The 18,563-nt window shown below is 49.9% G+C and overlaps 11 protein-coding genes across 11 annotated transcripts; 6 read left to right on the top strand and 5 right to left on the bottom strand.

Annotated features, from left to right (window-relative positions):
- Positions 1-400: 400 nt before the first annotated feature.
- Positions 401-1,591, bottom strand: ASPGLDRAFT_1516492 (uncharacterized protein; the record flags this gene model as incomplete). Its single annotated transcript, XM_022542273.1, has 3 exons — positions 401-623; positions 729-821; positions 1,059-1,591. 3 exons carry the CDS (start codon positions 1,589-1,591, stop codon positions 401-403), a joined length of 849 nt encoding a protein of 282 aa, XP_022401295.1.
- Positions 1,592-1,846: 255 nt separating this feature from the next.
- ASPGLDRAFT_46489 (F-box protein) lies at positions 1,847-3,416 on the bottom strand. The gene has a single exon (XM_022546454.1). The coding sequence runs from the start codon at positions 3,197-3,199 to the stop codon at positions 2,006-2,008; it is 1,194 nt and encodes a 397-aa protein (XP_022401294.1). The 5' UTR covers positions 3,200-3,416; the 3' UTR covers positions 1,847-2,005.
- A 170-nt stretch (positions 3,417-3,586) lies between these two features.
- Positions 3,587-4,372, bottom strand: ASPGLDRAFT_1456960 (uncharacterized protein). Its single transcript, XM_022541857.1, has one exon. The coding sequence runs from the start codon at positions 4,206-4,208 to the stop codon at positions 3,762-3,764; it is 447 nt and encodes a 148-aa protein (XP_022401293.1). The 5' UTR covers positions 4,209-4,372; the 3' UTR covers positions 3,587-3,761.
- Positions 4,373-4,953: 581 nt separating this feature from the next.
- ASPGLDRAFT_35088 (uncharacterized protein) lies at positions 4,954-5,568 on the top strand (the record flags this gene model as incomplete). The annotated part of the gene is made up of 1 exon (XM_022544505.1): positions 4,954-5,568. One exon carries the CDS (start codon positions 4,954-4,956, stop codon positions 5,566-5,568), a length of 615 nt encoding a protein of 204 aa, XP_022401292.1.
- Positions 5,569-6,066: 498 nt separating this feature from the next.
- On the top strand, positions 6,067-7,585 carry ASPGLDRAFT_148548 (uncharacterized protein; the record flags this gene model as incomplete). The annotated part of the gene is made up of 1 exon (XM_022541967.1): positions 6,067-7,585. The coding sequence occupies one exon, from the start codon at positions 6,067-6,069 to the stop codon at positions 7,441-7,443; it is 1,377 nt and encodes a 458-aa protein (XP_022401291.1). The 3' UTR covers positions 7,444-7,585.
- A 21-nt stretch (positions 7,586-7,606) lies between these two features.
- On the top strand, positions 7,607-8,736 carry ASPGLDRAFT_74036 (putative S-adenosylmethionine-dependent methyltransferase). The gene is made up of 2 exons (XM_022549714.1): positions 7,607-7,645; positions 7,700-8,736. The coding sequence occupies exons 1-2, from the start codon at positions 7,632-7,634 to the stop codon at positions 8,574-8,576; spliced, it is 891 nt and encodes a 296-aa protein (XP_022401290.1). The 5' UTR covers positions 7,607-7,631; the 3' UTR covers positions 8,577-8,736.
- Positions 8,737-8,856: 120 nt separating this feature from the next.
- On the bottom strand, positions 8,857-9,260 carry ASPGLDRAFT_125628 (hydrophobin family protein; the record flags this gene model as incomplete). The annotated part of the gene is made up of 3 exons (XM_022540578.1): positions 8,857-8,913; positions 8,967-9,028; positions 9,083-9,260. 3 exons carry the CDS (start codon positions 9,258-9,260, stop codon positions 8,857-8,859), a joined length of 297 nt encoding a protein of 98 aa, XP_022401289.1.
- A 2,302-nt stretch (positions 9,261-11,562) lies between these two features.
- ASPGLDRAFT_125160 (eukaryotic translation initiation factor 3 subunit D) lies at positions 11,563-13,384 on the top strand (the record flags this gene model as incomplete). The annotated part of the gene is made up of 2 exons (XM_022540540.1): positions 11,563-11,770; positions 11,829-13,384. The coding sequence occupies 2 exons, from the start codon at positions 11,563-11,565 to the stop codon at positions 13,382-13,384; spliced, it is 1,764 nt and encodes a 587-aa protein (XP_022401288.1).
- Positions 13,385-13,549: 165 nt separating this feature from the next.
- Positions 13,550-14,923, top strand: ASPGLDRAFT_46484 (Zn(II)2Cys6 transcription factor domain-containing protein). The gene is made up of 2 exons (XM_022546453.1): positions 13,550-13,909; positions 14,040-14,923. The coding sequence occupies exons 1-2, from the start codon at positions 13,655-13,657 to the stop codon at positions 14,445-14,447; spliced, it is 663 nt and encodes a 220-aa protein (XP_022401287.1). The 5' UTR covers positions 13,550-13,654; the 3' UTR covers positions 14,448-14,923.
- Positions 14,612-15,967, bottom strand: flbB (the record flags this gene model as incomplete). Its single annotated transcript, XM_022548988.1, has 4 exons — positions 14,612-15,077; positions 15,125-15,682; positions 15,729-15,816; positions 15,865-15,967. 4 exons carry the CDS (start codon positions 15,965-15,967, stop codon positions 14,612-14,614), a joined length of 1,215 nt encoding a protein of 404 aa, XP_022401286.1.
- An 805-nt stretch (positions 15,968-16,772) lies between these two features.
- Positions 16,773-18,071, top strand: ASPGLDRAFT_46481 (uncharacterized protein). Its single transcript, XM_022546452.1, has one exon. It carries the CDS (start codon positions 16,893-16,895, stop codon positions 17,922-17,924), a length of 1,032 nt encoding a protein of 343 aa, XP_022401285.1. The 5' UTR covers positions 16,773-16,892; the 3' UTR covers positions 17,925-18,071.
- Positions 18,072-18,563: the final 492 nt, after the last annotated feature.

Below are 18,563 nucleotides of genomic sequence, written 5' to 3'. Positions count from 1 at the left end.
TTTTCGCGGTTCATGCAGTTGCGTCGCCGACGTGGAGGAGTTTTCCGACGTGTGAGATGAAGCAGGTAGGCCAGCTCGCTTTTCTCCTCTATAAAAATGTAGTGTGTAGTGTGCAGTGCTGACCCGACGTCTAGGCAATATACACTACTGAGGTCTCCTCGGGGATTTTCAGTATGACGCTCGCAGCGACACCAAGTATCGGTCCGTTCAATGTGGGTAATAAACGGGGTTGTTATTGGAATAACGATGGGATATCGTGTGATAGAACGGCTTTCTGTGGAAAATGTCCTGTGGAGACCCGTAAGGGGTCATTTGAGATGTTCTGCTCTAATATGGGGAGATCTGGGCCGATGGAAAATGTTGGGATCTGTGCTTGGTAATAGTGTTCCCTATGACCCGTTCAAATATAAGGAACCAGATCCGCCATTCTCGCAAGTATATCCAAAGCAACATCGATCTTTGAACCCGAGTACTCCACAGTAAAAGCCTTGTTCGCATTCTCATACATTACAAGCTTGTAACCGATATTCGTACCCTGGAATTTATCCACAACGGGATTCTCCATGACCGCAGGGAACTGGACAAAATCCCATCCAAGTAGGCCAGACCACAGCACGTCAATCCTGGCAGTGTTTAAAGCAGGGTGTCTGGTGCTTAAAGCTTGGATCATTGATTTCAGATAATCATGGCTTTATTTGAGTCTGAGCTTGGTTAGCCTGAGAACTCACAAACTCTGGCTGAATCTCTGGAGTAAAGCTGTAAAGTCCTGTGATGAAGTTTGGATAGATGACCTAAAGAAGCTGAATTTGTGGACTCGGAGACTGTTTTTGAGTCTGTAATAAAGCCGTGAAATCTTCAATCAATGCATAAACTGAGAACAGTTTGAGTTCCTGCAGTTGCGGCTATGGACGTTCTGTGAAAGCAAGATGATGGATGAATTCTGGATAACCAGGCACGGAGGTGCACCCAAGCCATAACTTGCGAAGTCTGGGGGCGCGGAATATTATGTTGAATGACCATTTGTGACCAATGTGAGACCAAGGCTCGTGTATATATACCTTAGTTTTAGTTCTTCAAGATGTGTCACGAGTGCGATATACTGGGCTTTGGTTATTTGTTCTCTGGGATTTGCACTATTTTCACCGGATAGTCTATCACCGTCGACCTCATGATTCCCCCAGAAATGTAGATTGAACGATCTGACATGAAGACCAGTTCTTGTGATGATATCCAGAAAGATCGTGATTGCTTCTTCATGCGTGAGCTCATCCCGCGGTGTCAGGCGCGCGCTCCTGGCCATAGTAGAGATTTTGAATGACTTGCAGTTAAACAGTTGACGGAGGATATCCTCAAGCTGTTTAGCTGCAGGATGTTCTTGTAGGTTGATGAATTGGCCAGAGGGGCTGCGCTTGTATTGAAATCCCTCTCCAAGGATTGTGTTTTCCGTGTTGGTTCCTGTGATGGTCAAATGGTGGATGTAACGCTGTAGTTTGGGATATCTTACAATAGTGGACAATTCCTTGAGGCTGGTACAAGAAAGATCAGTCTCTACAGTTTGCAACAAAGTCCTCCAGAACAGAGATAATGTCATCGCATGGAGGGTCTTGCATGTCGTCCGTAAGGCGCATACATAGATCAGTAGGCTCCAAGAACCATGCTATGGTCTCGACGAGCTCCGTGGTAATCTATCAAGTGCCATGGTTGCTTCGTGTTCACATGCTGGTCACAGCTGGGACGGAACTGGTCGAATTGTTCGATTCACTACGGAGTATCAATTACACTGTATGAGATCACATGATTTACGAAGAAATTGACTATGTATAGCCCTTGAGTTCAGTTGAGACATGTTTTTTCTGATTATTTTATTTGGAAATAAGAAGCACATGGCAGACTGTTATTAAGTTATTTATATCAACCCGAGTTCATACAGTGACAGGTTAGGATGCACGACATATCTGTACTTCTTTTGCTTGAGGTGGCGAGTATGCCATTCGTAGCCCGTATATCACCATCCAGAGGCAAACTCCATTGCTCCTGCAAGGATATTCAAGGCGACTTTCATATTTTCCCCCGAGTACTCCACGCACGATATACCATTATAATGTGGCCACTCATCGAACCGAATCGTCGTACCCTGTTCTTCATCTACTACTGGCCTCTGAGCAATCGCTGGAAAGTGAACACTCCTCCATCCGGATGGACCAGAGTCTATTAACTTGACATTGACTATTTCCAGAGCAGGGAAGGTGCCCATGGCTCGAAACATTTGTTTCAGATCATCAAGTGTTGACTCAATCCTCACAGACTGTAGTTTAAGGGCCCGCAGACTCTGCTTGAATTTTCGGAGTAGAGCGATGAAATATTCGACCGTTGTGTAAATTGAGAAGAATTCAAGCTCTTGTAAATGTTGGCATGGAAGATCCATCAATGCGAGACGAAGTGTAAAGATCGGGAAAAAAACCCTCTCCATGGCATGACATGCGAGACGTAATTTGCGAAGCTCCGGGGCGTGCAGCATGACATTTAACGGCCAGTCGTTAGCTGAATCGGAGTCAGGCTTGTATCTTACATCCAACTCCTCGAGGTTTGCCCCAATCGCGACGTAGTGGGCTTCGGATAATTGTAGTCGCCTGGGGTCCAGATTTGCTAGCTCCTCATCACCACCCCCCATGCCCATGAAAAAAATATCCAACGTAAACGACCTGATAGTAAGCCCGGCTTCTTTGTTGATGTTCATTATGATCATTATTGCATCAGTGGCAGTGAAAGCATTCAAAGGTTCTGGATGCTCAGTGGATGTAGTCTCGATTTGAATTGAATTGCAGTTGATGAGATGACAGAGGATCCGATCAAACTGCTGCACTGCGGGCTGCTTATGCAAATTGATTAGATGACCAGAAGAATGACGCTCCCACTGGAATCCTTTCCCAAGCACCCTTCCGTCCCTGTCAAATGCTCTGATGGTGAGCTTTTGTACGTAGCGACGCAGTTGGGAGTCACTTGAGATGGTTGACAGTCTCTGCAAGCTAGTAAGGGAGAGGTCTGTTTTGATGGTGCGTAGAGCTCCTCTCCAGAAAGGGGAAAAAGTCTTCGTGTTGAGCGTATTGCAGGTCAATCTAACCGCGCGCAGATCGGTAGGGTCGAGTATGGACGAAATCTCCTCGACCAGCTCCGGTGGGAGATGGGGGAGTCCGGTCATGCTTCAGTTCTGTTCATGCGCCAGGCGAGTATTACTAGTGTTTGGGGCGGTGATGGAGGGACGGAGCTGAGGTGAGGCGGGAAGGAGGAACGTTGTATCAAATGAAGGACTCTAGAGTATAGCGTATAGTGTAAATGATGGTATATAACAGGCTAATCCGTTGCTGACATCCATGAACAGACACATCAGACGATAACTTGGACGAGAAAGAGAAAAGAGGGGGATAAGAGTGGTTGGTGGGACAGAGATTCAAAGTTGCTCAGTCACTGTAATAGCCCCAGCCAGTCGGTCCATATTTGCTCCGCGTCCGTTACATTATTGTGTGCTAGGGAAAGCATCCAGGTACAGCTCACATATGACTTACGAGAAAGCTGGAATCAAGGCAGAGCCCAGAATGGTCGTATAACATCTTAGTGCTACAGTAGACCCAAGCCTAGATCATCTCAAGATCTGCGGCTATATTATCTTTTTTATTATTCAAACACAGCTATTCAATAGTTCCAGTAGCTCTACATGAATAGCTCAGCCTTTGCACGCCCATATTTCTCTCTTCATCTCCCCTTCACCATGGCCTTATCTTCCCCGTCTTTGCAAGAATACCCAAAGCATCATAAATCCCCGGGCCCGAGTAACTCACGACCGACTCCCTGCACTGCCCCTCCAATTTATCATATGCTATGGGCTCGAACCCAGCAATCAAACCCACCGAATCGTCGTCACTCGCGCCTTCAGGGATCACAGGAAATTCAACATAGTTATATCTAGTCCAGCCAGACCGCAGCTCATCAAATATCACCGTCTCGAGAGCAGGGAAGCTGGTACTTAAAGTCAAAAACATCTGTCTCAGTTGATTCTGATCTGTCGCGAGCGTCATGGCTCTTAAAGTGAGGGCCCGGAGATTTATTAGAATTTCTAGATTAGTGTCATGAAACATTCCATGGCTGTGCCAAAGACAGTTCGAGTGAAGGCCCTTGCGCTGAGGGCCTTGCATGTTGGCCGTATGGCGCATAAGTCAGTGGGCTTCAATAAGGATGTTATTTCTTCGATTAGTTCTAGTGGTAGGATGATAAATTCTTTGCCGGTGTTAGGGGCCGTTCTCTCTTTCTGTTCGTATGTCATCAAGTATCTTTACCACCGGGATAAAGTTGATATGTTGTTATCATGGAGATCGACATAAATCTCCAGATGTTAGTATATGACTCAAGCGACACCAATTACAGAAGCATTACGACATATTTTATATAGTTCAAACTAGAGCTGAAATACAATGTTTCTATCATTGCTACTGCACCTAAACATCGAATCATGTAAACACGCCAAGCCTAGGGTTTGCCAAGCGGGCCCAATCCTGCGGTTATATTCTCCTCCGGGGCCTCAATTTCTCTTTTCTCAACCACACAGTGTCCCTATCCTGCTCCCCAGAAGAATGCGCATCCCTACATGGCCAACTCCTCCTTTGCAAAGTCATTCAGCATGCTCCCTCGGCCATACACCAGCCTGGAGTCCTAGCCGAAGAATTACTCGATGTGGCCACTGCACTTGAGATCTCCGGTGTTGAGGAAACACCTCTCTACCACTTCCTGCGCCTTTGCGAGACTTACAGAGGTCCAAATGGCGAGGACCGGGATGCGTTACCCGTCACTCCGCAAGCATGCCAGCCAGATCCCTTTTATTTATCCAGTGGATACCTATAAGACGATGATGAGCATCCGTTCCTGATCCTGCTGTATCCGGCACACAGTAGCGCCAGCCACATGAGAGATCTAGATGCCGGATTGCTTCTTAATCCGTTTACTTTCCTTGCTCACAGGCATCATTTCCCCACAAAATTGGAGCCAGAGCACCGCTGGGAGCCACTAGACCAAGTGTTATGCCGCTGGCTAGCTCTCTGGGACCGCGGGAAATACTACTGGGATGACGAACTGCAGTACCCGCTGGTACGGCCATGGGTTGAACAAGATCTTATTGAGAGCCTTGCGGCGTGGGATGGGCTGCTGAGCTCTATCGTGAAACGATTACCCACGGAAACATTAGTGGAATGGCAAGCTCCGTTATCGAAGGCACTGTTGGATCAATTCAAAGACAGAGTCTCCCTGTTTACAATGGAGTTCTTATCACGTGCCAAACGCCCAGCTTCTTTTCAATTGATTGCACCGGGAATTACGATCTTCTCGGAGGAAAGTTTTGTCGACACGTATGCGCAAGAAGCGGACAATACATGGCGACGGCGATGGATGGAACATGCAGATCCTAACGAGTGGCCTAGTTTGTTGCTTCCAAGGCTGACTAGGCGTCCTGTGCCCCGCGAGCACACTACAGATGCTTTATTTTACAAAGACTGGGGTGTGGGAAAGTTCACGGTCAATTGACAACCAGGGCTATATATGGACGCTGCCATTGAGGATGCGGATTCGGTAATTTTTGTGACGGCGCAGGGAAAGTCGGATTTATTCAAGTTCTTGCGGGTGTGTCCTTGGAGTCCTGGGAGGAGGCCGCGATTATGCGAGGTTCTGAGGAAATGGACCGAACTTGTCGAGAGGGGCGTATGGAGGTTGGACAACGGGGGGGGTGGACACGAAGGCAGAGTGGTTTGAGACACAGGATGCCAGTGGCGATGTGACTCTGGACTGGGCACATTTTAACCAGCATTAGATGATTTTCGCAGGAGTGACTAATAGCAGCTGTATCTTCTTCATTGATTATGACCAAACTCAATGTGCACATATAGAAGTAGAAAGGAATTGTCCAATAGGAATTCAGTAAAATTACTCACAATGACTTGCCCGAGAAGTGGGGCCGGCTCGTATTGCAAACACTATAATAGATGAGAAACAACAATTGAATTGCCTACTACCACTACCATCATGATGCTGCAAAGCGACGCCCTCGATATACTCGGCCAAGTGCCGTTCCTATACAAACTCTACACACAAATATGCAGCGTCTACCCGATCACCGACCCCGCTTCACATGATGATATCGTCAACACCTTGAAAACTGGCCTGGACAGATTGGGTGCGAGTTTTCCATGGCTTACGGGACAGATTATCTATGAGGGAGCATCTGAAGGAAACACCGGTATCTACAAGTTCGCGCATTTGGACATAATCCCGCTAGTCGTCAAAGATCTCCGACATGATGCTTCTGCGCCGACGATGAGTGCCATGCGACAGGGCGATTTCCCTTTTACCATGCTGGATGAAAATGTCATTGCGCCTTGCGCGACTCTTAATCTGCCAGGAAGTACTATTGGGCTGGCAGCTGACTCTGCGCCTGTCTTTGCTGTTCAGATTAATTTCATCGCTGGCGGCTGTATACTTACCGTTGTCGGGCAGCATAATGTCATGGACATGACTGGGCAAGGGCAGATTATGTACATGCTGTCGAAAGCTTGTCATAACCAGCCTTTCACCAGTGAGGAACTGGCGATAGGGAATATAGATCGGAACAAAGCCATTTCCCTGTTGGATGACTCGTACGAACCTGGGCCCGAACTTGCTTGTCAACTAGTGAGACCTTCTCCGGACATCGACGATGAACCTCCAGTACCGCCACCACCGCCCAAATGTACCTGGGCCTATTTGAGCTTCTCTCCAAGCTCCCTCAAGGCCCTTAAGTTCTTGGCAACGAGCAACACTCCCCCTTTTTCCAGATTTATCTCGACGGATGACACAGTCAGCGCATTCATCTGGCAATGTATATCTCGAGCCCGGATCCCCCGTCTGGAACCCCGTGCCCAATCCACATTCAGGCGCGCAGTCGATGTCCGACAACACCTGGGGATCCCGCCGACATACCCAGGACTGATGCAAAACATGACATACAACACAGCCACACTGCAGCACTTGGTAGAAGAGCCCCTGGGCGCCACTGCATCAAAGTTTCGCTCGCAACTCGACCCACAAATCGTAGACTTGGCATACAACACCCGCGCCCTCGTTACATTCCTCACTCGCTCGCCGGATAAGACGAAAGCTAGTTTCACTGCGAACGCGGATACAGCCACGGACTTTGCACTCAGTTCGTGGGCCAAGGTTAACCTCTATGATTTGGACTTTAAGCTTGGGTTGGGGAAGCCGGAGGCCGTGCGGAGACCGCGCTTCATTCCGTTTGATGGTCTGGGATATTTGATGCCCAGGTCACCGCGCGGCGAAATGGTAGCTGGTATTTGTATCAGAGATGATGATTGGGAGCGGTTGAGGGTGGACGAGGAGTTTGTGAAGTATGCGACGTACATTGGGTGACCGGTTGTGCATTTAGATGGTCTTTTGTAGACATGTAAATAATATTCCAATATGTATTGCCCCATCTTGTTGATGCCATAGTGCCCTGATCTGATAAGATAGCGGGGCTCGGAGTTACCCCGTCTTCAATTGATAAACACCTCCATCCCTCCATCTTCCTGTCAACTCTCCTCATCCAAACCACAATAATGGCGTCCTTCTCGTAGGTGACTAACCCCTCCCTTTCCAAACACCCATTAACCAACCCAAACCACAGAAGCACCTCCTTCTCCCACGCCCGCTACTCAACCTTCCGCCCAACCTACCCACCCCACCTCTACAACACCATCCTCTCCTTCCACACCGCGTCCCTTACCACTGCCCTAGACCTAGGAACCGGCCATGCCCTCGTCGCCCGCGAAATAAGCAAATCCTTCGCCCAAGTCCACGCAACAGACCCCTCGCAGCCAATGCTACAACTCGCGCAGGAACTCTCCGGCAATCATCCCAATATATCGTTCCACGAGTCGACGGCTGAGAACTCGGATTTTCTAGACGATGGGAGCGTTGATCTGGTTACGGCGGGACAGGCGGCGCATTGGTTTGATTATGAGAGGCTTTGGCCTGAGTTAGGGAGGGTCGTTAGGCCTGGCGGGACGTTTGCATTTTGGGGGTATACGGATCCTGTTATTTTGAATTATCCGCGTGCGACGGAGTTGATTGAGCATTATGGGTCTAGTACTGATCCGAACCTGTTGGGGGGTTACTGGCAGCAGCCAGGGCGGGATATCGTGATGGGGAAATTGCGTGCGATACAACCGCCTGTTGAGGATTGGGAGACTACGCGGGTTGAATATGATCCTAAGACGCGGGAGGGGACGATGTTTATGTGCGCAAAGATGAAGTTGGGGGTGTTGGCGGAGTTTTTGAGGACTTGGAGTGCGTATCATGGGTGGCAGGGGCGATGGCCGGAGAGGAGGAAGAAGGTGGATGATGGGGATGAGGTGAATTCGGGGGATGTGGTTGATGAGTTGATGAAGAGGATCAGGGAGGAGGAGAGTGGGTTGAGTGGGGAGGGTGTGCAGGGTGGTTGGAGGGAGGTTGTTGTTGAGTTGGAATGGGGGACCGGGTTGGTTTTGGCGAGGAGGAGGTGATATCATACATGCTTGGATTGGGGGATAGCATGTCATATTCTACTGGTTTAGTGTGTATCGAGAATGGTAAGCAATTATTCATGCATTATGCATTGCCAGGTCATCCGGATCTATATCCCGAACAAGGTACAGCTCCTACATAAAATAGAAGTACTTTACCAAATGTGATTATATTATATTACATTGTCTAATGCTAAACAATATGCCGTCCCGAATGTTAATATATAAATCCCCTACTCAGACAATCTGTACAGTCCAGCGTTTCTTAAGCATCGTCCACTTAAGAAGACTTGGACTTGGACTTGAGCGGAGCGCAGCCGAGAGCAAGAGTACCACCCTATTCCAGTTAGCACATCTCCAATAAACCCATAGACAATTAAAAAAACATACCAAAAGGTTAGCCTCAGTGCAGCACTGGGGCTCACTCTTGCAAGAGTCGTCATAAGCCTTGCCTATACAATTATTAGCCCAGTCCAATATCACCTTTCTGAGCAGCAGAAACTTACAGTCAAGACCAATGGATCCGACAAGGCTTGCGGCGTTGATACCCAAGGTCATGAGGATAGGGTCAACAGTGTCGTCGAGGGGAGTCTTGAGCTCTCCGCAGCAGAGGTAGGGCTTGACGCATTGAGCCTCGGTGGTTTCGCGCTTCTCGTGGGGGAAGGCGGAGGCCAGGGCGACCATGGCGAGGGTGGAGAAGATGGAGAGCTTCATTGTGTTTTTTTTTTTTTTTTTTTTTTGTGGTTTGAAGAAGAAATAGAAAAGACTGTTTGTTTCAGAGGAATTGAATTGAGTAAGAATGAAAGATTGAATGCTTTGCTTGTTGTCTGCTGAGGGTTTGTCCGGTGTTCAATGGGTTTATATAACTTTTCCAGTCCCCCGATCCACAGAATAGATGTGGATAGAATACAAGTAATACAGAGAGAGCAGGGCTCCATTCATCCATCCATTTCCTATTTTGGCCCAACACCGCGCCCATGGGTCATCACCATGATCTGCAAACTCTAGATAGGAGGGCCTATCCTCGGTCAGAGTCCAGCACAGCGCCCCGATAACCAATTAGCCAAACATAATTACCTCTCATATACGCAGGAACACTTCATATCGGGCCATGTTGATAGTGACTTGTAAACTAGCAAAAGGCAATCTGATATGTTCGACGCCGGTCATTAAGTTCCTTATCAGCGGATCGACGTACGCGCTTTCCCGGATTTGGAACTGGCAGCAGGTGTGTAATTTCCTCAGGTGTTCATAGCTCATGCTATTGATTTGTATTTGCATTGCTGTGGTCCCTGGTAGGTCAGGCATTGTTCCTTGTTCCTGATAACAAGATTTATCCAATTCCGAAGCCCCGGGTTCATTGGGTCCATGGTGCTTGTTCTTTGCCGAGGTATGAGATTGTTATTACCGGGGGCAATGTACTGCGAGCTGGAGAGCCAGGCCAGCAAATAATTGACAGTAGCGTGCTATCCACCTTCGGTTGTCCGTATCGAGAGCCCCGGGGGACATAGAAGAATACGCGGGGATCCATGGCTTGTGATTGGACCATCTAAGGGTTATTATTTGGTCGGCCAAGTCACAAGGACTTTATCCTATTCGTTTGTTTTGACTATGGATATCGGAGTGTTCCAGGGTTTCTCCATAAAAACCATTCTGCAGTATCGCGCATGGAGCATACAGATTGCTAGTTTATCCCTTTCTGCAAAACCGCAATGAACACAGGTATTCCGTAGGAGATGTCTCACTCGACAGTTATCTGGTCACCGGTCATGTAGTCTACAGCGATGTCTATAGATACAACCGAAAGGAAGCAGTAGCGATTCAACGTCGATCACGGTGGTCCAGTCTATCCTAGAATAAGTTCAATGACGGCACGACGTCTTCGAGAAGCGGTGCTTATCACACCGAGGAAGGAAACTATGGAGTAAGATTTCGTTATGGAGCATCTTCCATTGAGATTGATGGTTTCCAATCAAAAATCATTAGTATAGAATATCATATCCCCTTTGATAAACGGCAACACTCGATGCCGAACAAAGTCAGCGTCTTAAGTCGTGTGACGTCTTTGACATCAAACTAATGGTACCGATCCGGGGGATTTTCCAAACAGGGACACGGATTGCCACTTGTGTCGCCGATACAGCCTCAAGCGTAGAGCAGTAAGCACTAATGATTCCCGGAATTCTGTTTCTACTCGCCTATCCACCTCATAGCTCGTATCATATTGGGTGATAGTGACAGAATAGAACATCCATCCCCCCGGTCAGTAGGTCAGGTACTGTCGATCTGGTTCCTGATAACCAGACATATCATAAGCAAAATCCGAAGTAAACTCCGAAGAACAACCGTACAAGCAATGCGGCCGACAGAAAAAGAAATATGAGCAGTCACTGATAAGGTCGATAACCACCAAATAGTTAGAAGTTTGTAAAACATTCTGTCAATATGGAAAATATTTCGTACAGCACATTATGCTAAGCAGTTATCTGTAGTGATTAATACTCCGATGTGAACTGGTCTTAGCTCGGCCTGTCCATGGGTCATCGCTAATGCTCTCGTATCCAGTGCTCCGGCTCCGGACCCCAGAGAATATCAAGATCCGGTTTACTCCGTCAAAGCATTAGTTATGTTCAGCATAAGATAGTCCGGGGAGATAGCGATCTGGTACTCGGTCACATTTTCGATGTCAACCCGAGGGTCTTCTACCCCAGTAGTAATCCAGGGGTAGTTGATAAAAAATATACCAACTAGCAGAGCACTTAAGATATTGCCTGTCTGTATTGTACCGTCAATGCAAAGTATGCTCGTTGTTCATAGTGGTGGAAGACTCCTGCTCAAGGGACCGAAGGAAATGTGGCGTTCTAGCGAGTGTGGCTAGTGACTCTCACCGCCCTGCACCAGCCACGCCGCACACAAATCCAATCCGGGAAAATCTCAATCTTTGTTGCCCCCGCCAAAGTATCAAAACACCGATACTACAGACAAAATGGCACCTTCATCGATTGCTGACCTCGTGGCTGCCCTCCCCGCGGAGGACACCTGGGGCCCCGCCACCAGCACCGACAACATGCTGGAGGGCGCTCCGTACGCGCCTTTCTCCAAGGGCGATAAGCTGGGCCGCATGGCCGACTGGACCGCTGAGTCGAAGGACCGCGAGCGTGGTGGTCGCCCGCAATACAACCGGAACTTCAGAGGTACGCCTTTCAATCACCCGGGAAATATTCCGAGCAGGAAAAGTGCTAACTCGAACAGACCAGCAGGTGTACGGCGCCGGTGGAGCATCGAGCCTGTTCAACATCCAGGCCACCGAAGACGAGTCCTCGTTCTCCGTTGTCGACAACACCCGCGCAACCGCCAAGCGCGGTTTCGGTGGTGGCCGCGGTACGGTCTTCCGTGGCCGTGGTCAGCGTGGTGGTATGGGTCAGCGTGGTGGTCGGGGTGGTTTCCAGCGTGCTGTTGGAGGAGGCCGTGGCCAGGGTGGTGACCGGTACTACGACAACCGCGGCGGGCGCGGCGGCCGTGGTGGCCGTCGATTCGGATGGAGGGACTACGACAAGCCGCAGCGGACGCGCGAGCCTTCGGTTAACGTGCGGCCTGAGTGGTCGCTGCTGGAAGAGGTGGACTTTAACCGTTTGTCGAAGCTGAACCTTGAGACGCCTGATGGTGAGGACCTCGACACGTACGGTTTCCTTTACTACTACGACCGATCGTACGACAAGGTGCCTGTTAAGAATATGGAACGTCGGTTGGCGTCTATGGACCGCGCTGCCTACAACGTCACCACCTCGCAGGACCCCGTTATCCAGGAGCTGGCAGAGAAGAACGAGGCCACCGTGTTCGCCTCGTCGGACATCCTGTCCATGCTCATGTGCGCTCCCCGTAGTGTCTACTCGTGGGACATTGTGATCGTGCACCAGGGCAACAAGATCTACTTCGACAAGCGCGACGGCGCCTCCATTGACCTCGTCACCGTCAATGAAAACGCCATCGACGCACCCATGGAAGTCACCGACAACGCCGGCAGCAAGTCCGCCGACTCGATCAACACCCCCAGCGCCCTCGCCCTGGAAGCCACCGTCATCAACCACAACTTCGCCCTGCAAACCATGTCCGAGTCGCAAGAGCACCGCATCGAGTTCTCCAACCCCAACCACTTCTACAACGCCTCCGAGGAGACCGAACCCCTCGCCTCCAAGGGCTACAAGTACCGCCGCTTCGACCTCTCCCTCGAGCGCGACGAGGAGCCCCTCAACATGATCGTCCGTACCGAGGTCGACGCCGCCCTGCGCAACCCCGTCACCGGCGAAGACCAACAAGTCCTCGTCAAGGCCCTCAACGAATTCGACAACAAGGCCCAAGGCTCCGGCGGCGGTCTCGACTGGCGCAACAAGCTCTGGTCGCAGCGCGGCGCCGTCATCGCCACCGAAATGAAGAACAACTCCTCCAAGCTCGCCCGCTGGACCACCCAGGCTATCCTCGCCAAGGCCGACGCCATGAAGCTTGGTTTCGTGTCGCGCGCCAACCCCCGCTCCAACACCAGTCACGTCGTTCTCGGCGTCGTCGGCTACAAGCCCCGCGAGTTCGCTACCCAGATGAACCTGAACCTGGGTAACGGATGGGGTATTGTGCGGACCATTGTCGACCGCATCCGTGCGCTTGACGCCGGTGAGGACGCGGAGACTCCAAAGAAGTACCTGTTGATCAAGGACCCGAACAAGCCTGTCTTGCGGTTGTACAGTGTGCCGGTCAACACGTTCGAGGAGGAGGAAGAGGTTGAGGAGCAGGAGGTTGCTGAGGAGGAAGCTTAATTGCGTTCTGTTATTTGCGGAGCGGAGCGCAGCGTAGCAAATAATAGAAGCTTTGTCTACTGTAGTTATGAATTGCATGATCTGTGACCTTCTTTTCTACAGTATTCGTACTTTTGTATATTGTGCTACGATCTAGATCCATTTTTACCGCGGTTAGTCATCACCATCTTGATCAATCTGTAAATCTCCACAACCGTTATCGATCAACAAACATCTTCCCACTCTATCTCTCTACCTTCAACTCTATCCATTCATCCTACACCAAACAAAATGTACCCCCTACCGCCCCGGCTCCAACTCCAAGCTCAAGCCCAAGCTCAAGTCCAAGCCCAATATGCCCACCACGCTCAATCTCACCCTCAACCTCAACTTCAGCCGCAATCTCAAACCCAATCGCAAATCCAAAACCATCACCAAAATCCAACACAAAATATCAACCAATCTGCCAATTCCAATGCCAATACCAATCCAACAAAAACCCGCCCTTCAGCATCGTGCACCCCGTGCCGGAATCGTAAAGTCAAGGTACCCCTCTCCTCTCCCCTCCCTCTACATCCCAAACTACATCCTACCCCAGGTACAAGAGAGAAAAAAAAAAAAAAAAAAAAAAAAAAAAAAAAACGCATTCTGGATACAAGCTGATAATAAAAAAAAGTGCGACCGCCTAACTCCCTGCAGCACGTGCCTCTCCCGCGCCCACCCGGAACAATGCACCTACACAACAACCGACATCGACCGCACCGCCATGAAATCCGCCGAGACAATCGCGGACCTGCGCCGGAAAATCCGCGCGTTGAAGATGCAGATTTCCGAAGATGAGAATGGGAATTCTGGGACTGATGGTGGCAGCGAAGGGCGGATTGATTGGCGCGAACTCGAGGCGATGGAGACTGTGTTTGGGGAGATGAGGGAGGAGGAGGAGGGGGTTGTGGAGGGGATTGTTGGGATGGTTAGGGAGGGGGTTGGGATGGGGGAGTTGGCTGGGTTTATTGGGGATTTGAGGGAGAGTTTGGCGCAGGATCAGGGACAAGGTTTGGGTCAGGGGGTTGTTGAAGTTGTATAGTTGAGTAAAGTATGGTATGGTATGATATAGTAGGGAAAATAAAAGTAATTGACATAAGAAAGCAAAAGATGGACAATGGACAAAACATAAGAACGGAAGAAGAGAATGACTCCAGTATGACACCATCTCACCAACACCTTTTCCAATTCAACCCAACACGACGGTCACGCATACATCAGCTCATCCTGCGAGTGAGCATGAATCCCTGCATCGACCTTGGTCCCCAACACGCTGCTCAGACAATCCGCCAGCTCAAAGTCCTCCATTACGGCGCCAAATCCATAGCATCGCACCTTGGTGTTCAGTGTGTCCATGATGATTCTGACATCGTCCCGGCTCAGCGTGGGATACACGGCCTCACTCTTCAGTTGCTTCAAAGCCATGATCGGCGTAATCTGGCCTTCCGTGACCAGTTGCTTGCTGAGGTTGAACAGGGTCGATAGGTTGGCGGCCGGGAGATCGTACGTCTTGTGCGGGTATGGGTTCCTATCGGTCGTGTTGGCAATGTAGCTCGGTGGGGGACAGCTGGCCATCAGCGCGTGGCCGGAGAACGGCATATCTTCGTCGTCGGCCTCGGTTACCGATCGTCGACAGAGATAGTCGGTATGTTCGCGACATGGTCCCTCCAGGCTACATAATTAGTAATGGGCTGTGATGAAAGGGATGTGGTCACATACGTCAGGATAAAGTCGATCTGAAGCTGAGGATCGTTCTCAAAAACACCCGGCTGGGTCTGCACCGGCTCATGCATTCCGGCTGATCCAATCCTCGATCCGTCCAGGAAGCCAAACTCGCATTGCATACCATGCGCATGAGAATGAGAATGGGAGAAAGATCCTGACCTGGACGAGATATCGGCTCCCTTCTCAGAACCGTTCCGCGGGCTCAGACTCGACGCGACAGTGGTGGGCGGTGTGGTGTAGGCGTTGTGGTTGGATGCAGGACCGCTAGGCACGGTCGAGGCACCCATGCTATTGGAAAAGGGACTCGATTGATGATAACCAGGGGCCGGACGCTGAGCCTTGCGACGTTCGAGTTCGGCTTCGTAGGAGATGCCATGGGCGGAGAGGATTTCTTTCAGGATGTCGTTTTCCTCGGTCACAGAGTGGATGACCTGTCGCTGCTGCTGCACGGTAGCATTGGCGGAGGAAATGTCTTGGGTATAGGCCTCTCGTAACCGGGACAGTTCGGTCTCCAGGGTGCGCACGTATTGTTCTTTGCGTTCGCGATGGGTTCTGAGAAGTCAGTATGGTCCAAAGTGAATATTGATGGCGAAAGTACCTCTGAGCTTGACGATTTAATTCCTGTCGCCGGGTCAAGGCCGGTTTGCTATCAGGCTTGGGACCTCGTCGTTTGGGAGTTTGGCCATCTTGACTCGTTAGCCTCGTCTCATTGACCAATATACAGACCAACCAACCTCGAGTGACCTTCTTTGCCTGAGCAGCATTATTTCCTCCACCACCTCCACCGCCGCCGCCGCCGAAAAATTTCATGAAATCAGAACTCAGCGAGGTCTTCATGCTGGCCTGCGATGGTTGAGCTGCAGCCGTTAGCCGGGATTCCAACAGGAGGACGCCTAATGTGGCGACTTACCACGCAGAGTCGGAGGGGGTTGCATATTATGACGACTGGGCGGGCCATGGTCTAGAGGATAAGCGTTGCCCCTGGAGGACATGTCGGATTTGCACGGGGTATATATATTCGATGTGTTATATTGTGGGAGACGTTGGGTTGGAACGAGCGCAGCTTCACAGACTGGACGGACCGACCGAGGAATGCGACCGGCGCGATCGAATCGACAAAGCAAGGATGAAGACCGGGATGAGGAGACACGAGGAGACCTGCCGAAATGCACGAGAAAGAGACGGAATTGGTAAGGAAAAGTCGAGGAATGTAACGATCGTGGGAGAGTCGAAAGGAGAGTCGAGGAGAGAGAAGATGACTGTCACTAGAATCTAACACCCGAGATTTCAGCCCTGCCGGTGTCAGGAGAGACAGACAGAGTAACTTACTCAGTTATAAGTATAGGATAGAGTATAGTTTTTCTTGGATGAGACGAAATGAATTGAATTGTTGAGGAGGTGAAAGAATAGGAGAGGAGAAAGACGAGAGAGATAGTAACACAAGCCTTGTACACCCGTACAGTAGTAGTAATAGTAGTAGTGTGTGACCTTGAGAGAGCAAAAAGAGAACAATCAATAAAGCAAATAACCCAAAAAGAACTCGCACTATCGAAGTTGATCTTTTTTTTTTTTTTTTTTTTTTTTTTTTTTTTCTCGCTGTCTTTCCCGATGTAGATGACTCTACACCAGTGCTCATAACACTAGAGTATACAAATACAACTACACTACAGACAGAGTATATACTGCAATACTGCAATACTGCAATACTGCTACAGCTACTGCTACAGCTATATATAATTACGATATACCTGTACTATACAGGATGAACCAAACCCTCGTCCACATTGCCGCCCCCAGTTCCTTCCACGACGACTGCCGCTATCTAACTCAAGCCGACGCCATTCTCCAGACCTTCTACCCTATTACCACTCACGACCAGGAGAACGAGAACGAGACCGAGAATAGTTTCCCGCATGATCCTCCGCTCGCACCTGCACGATTAGCTCCCGACTCCTTTGATAGTCCGGTCTCTGTCATTCCCGAATCGCCACTGGCCTCCTTTAAACGGTCACCACCATTACCGTCACCAATACAAGAGAGACATCCCAAGAGACCCTGTCCACCACCACAAGAACCACCAGACAATGAACAAGAACAGCTAAAAACCCCCCTAACAATCAACCCCCAACAACCCCCCATCGCCTCAACCCCCTTCACAACACACATTACACCCACCCTCTCCCTCCTCGCCAACCGCCTCAATCTCGCCCGGACGTTTGTCCCGACGCACCAGGCCCGCCCGCTCCACGTCCTCGAACGGGGTTATTGGTGGCTTCGTCTGCGTTTGCGTTTGCACGATCCGCTGGGCTCGGGCCTGGGCACCCGTTATCCCCGGTCTTCGGGTCGGGGCTGGACCGGCCGAGCGTCCGGTGCTGCTAGTACGGCTACTATTGCACATGCAAATAATGCTGCTGCGGGTGTAAATCCAAATACTTGGGATAGGGAGTTGTTTAGTCGGTTTTGGGGGTTTTTAGAGGATTTTATTGCGAATGAGGGGCGTGCGGGTTGGGGGGTTTGGTGTGTTCTTGAGCGAGAGGAGCGGGTGTTTGGGTCAGCAGCAGCAGATCGAGATCTGGTTCCAGATCGGGGGCGTGATCTTCCTCTTCTCCATCATCATCCTACTCCTCATCCATCGAACCCTGATGCTGGAAGCTTTGTGTTGAAGGTGTATACATGGGGTGAAATCGCGCCTCATGTCTATCTGTTGCTTTATCTTGCTAGTGAGCGTCGGATCCGGGGGATGGGTTCGCAGTGGCGCGATGCGTCCGAGGGGGTTGTTATTCAGATGGCTTGACGCTTTACTTTTCTGTACTCCGTACTTTGTATATATCGTGCTTTTGTTCGTGAATGCCTGGATTGAGTTCAGGGTCTCATGATCGCTACACTCCATACTTCATACTTTCATACTATAGATATCTGCAGTCACAGGATCCATGCTTATGGATGATCCACGGGATCCTAGCTCTTACATCTAGATCCTACATCCCGATCCTGCCGGAGCAGGTGATGAACCTGGTTCTCCTGCTTACATGCTTCAGCTTACATGCTTCAGCGCCCCTCGGGATCCGCAGAGGGTCTTGGGTACTACTGTAAAACCCCGTTATAAGCAACTCCGATATAAGCAATACTCCATTATAAGCAACTGGCCACGCTGTCCAAATTACAACTCCATATAAAATTGCTTAATACTCCATTACTAGCAAGTTGCTTAAATTCTCCCCTCCTCCAATACAAAATTGCTAATATAGGAGTAACCAAAATAGGCTATTTTGACTTCGTCCCTCCCTTCTGCAATGCCAAAGCAAACCCGTCAACCTATTTTAAACAGCCAAAAGGCTGCCCTCCGAGCCCAGCATCAACTCAAGCCACATCTATCAAATATCGCACTGAAAATCTGGTTTGAAACCACCTATAATCAGTCAATCAACCCATC

The sequence above is a fragment of the Aspergillus glaucus genome (assembly GCF_001890805.1).
Source record: "Aspergillus glaucus CBS 516.65 unplaced genomic scaffold ASPGLscaffold_9, whole genome shotgun sequence".
Taxonomy (NCBI): Eukaryota; Fungi; Ascomycota; class Eurotiomycetes; order Eurotiales; family Aspergillaceae; genus Aspergillus; species Aspergillus glaucus.
Note: the sequence above shows the minus strand (reverse complement) of the source record. Positions and strands in the feature narration are given on the sequence as shown.

Bases quoted from the DNA above. Each gene is read 5' to 3' on its own strand.
- ASPGLDRAFT_46484 (XM_022546453.1), top strand. From the start codon at position 13,655: ATGTACCCCCTACCGCCCCGGCTCCAACTCCAAGCTCAAGCCCAAGCT. The intron at 13,910-14,039 runs GTACCCCTCTCC...AATAAAAAAAAG, and splicing joins GCCGGAATCGTAAAGTCAAG to TGCGACCGCCTAACTCCCTG.
- ASPGLDRAFT_1456960 (XM_022541857.1), bottom strand. From the start codon at position 4,208: ATGCGCCATACGGCCAACATGCAAGGCCCTCAGCGCAAGGGCCTTCAC.
- ASPGLDRAFT_46481 (XM_022546452.1), top strand. From the start codon at position 16,893: ATGAACCAAACCCTCGTCCACATTGCCGCCCCCAGTTCCTTCCACGAC.
- ASPGLDRAFT_46489 (XM_022546454.1), bottom strand. From the start codon at position 3,199: ATGACCGGACTCCCCCATCTCCCACCGGAGCTGGTCGAGGAGATTTCG.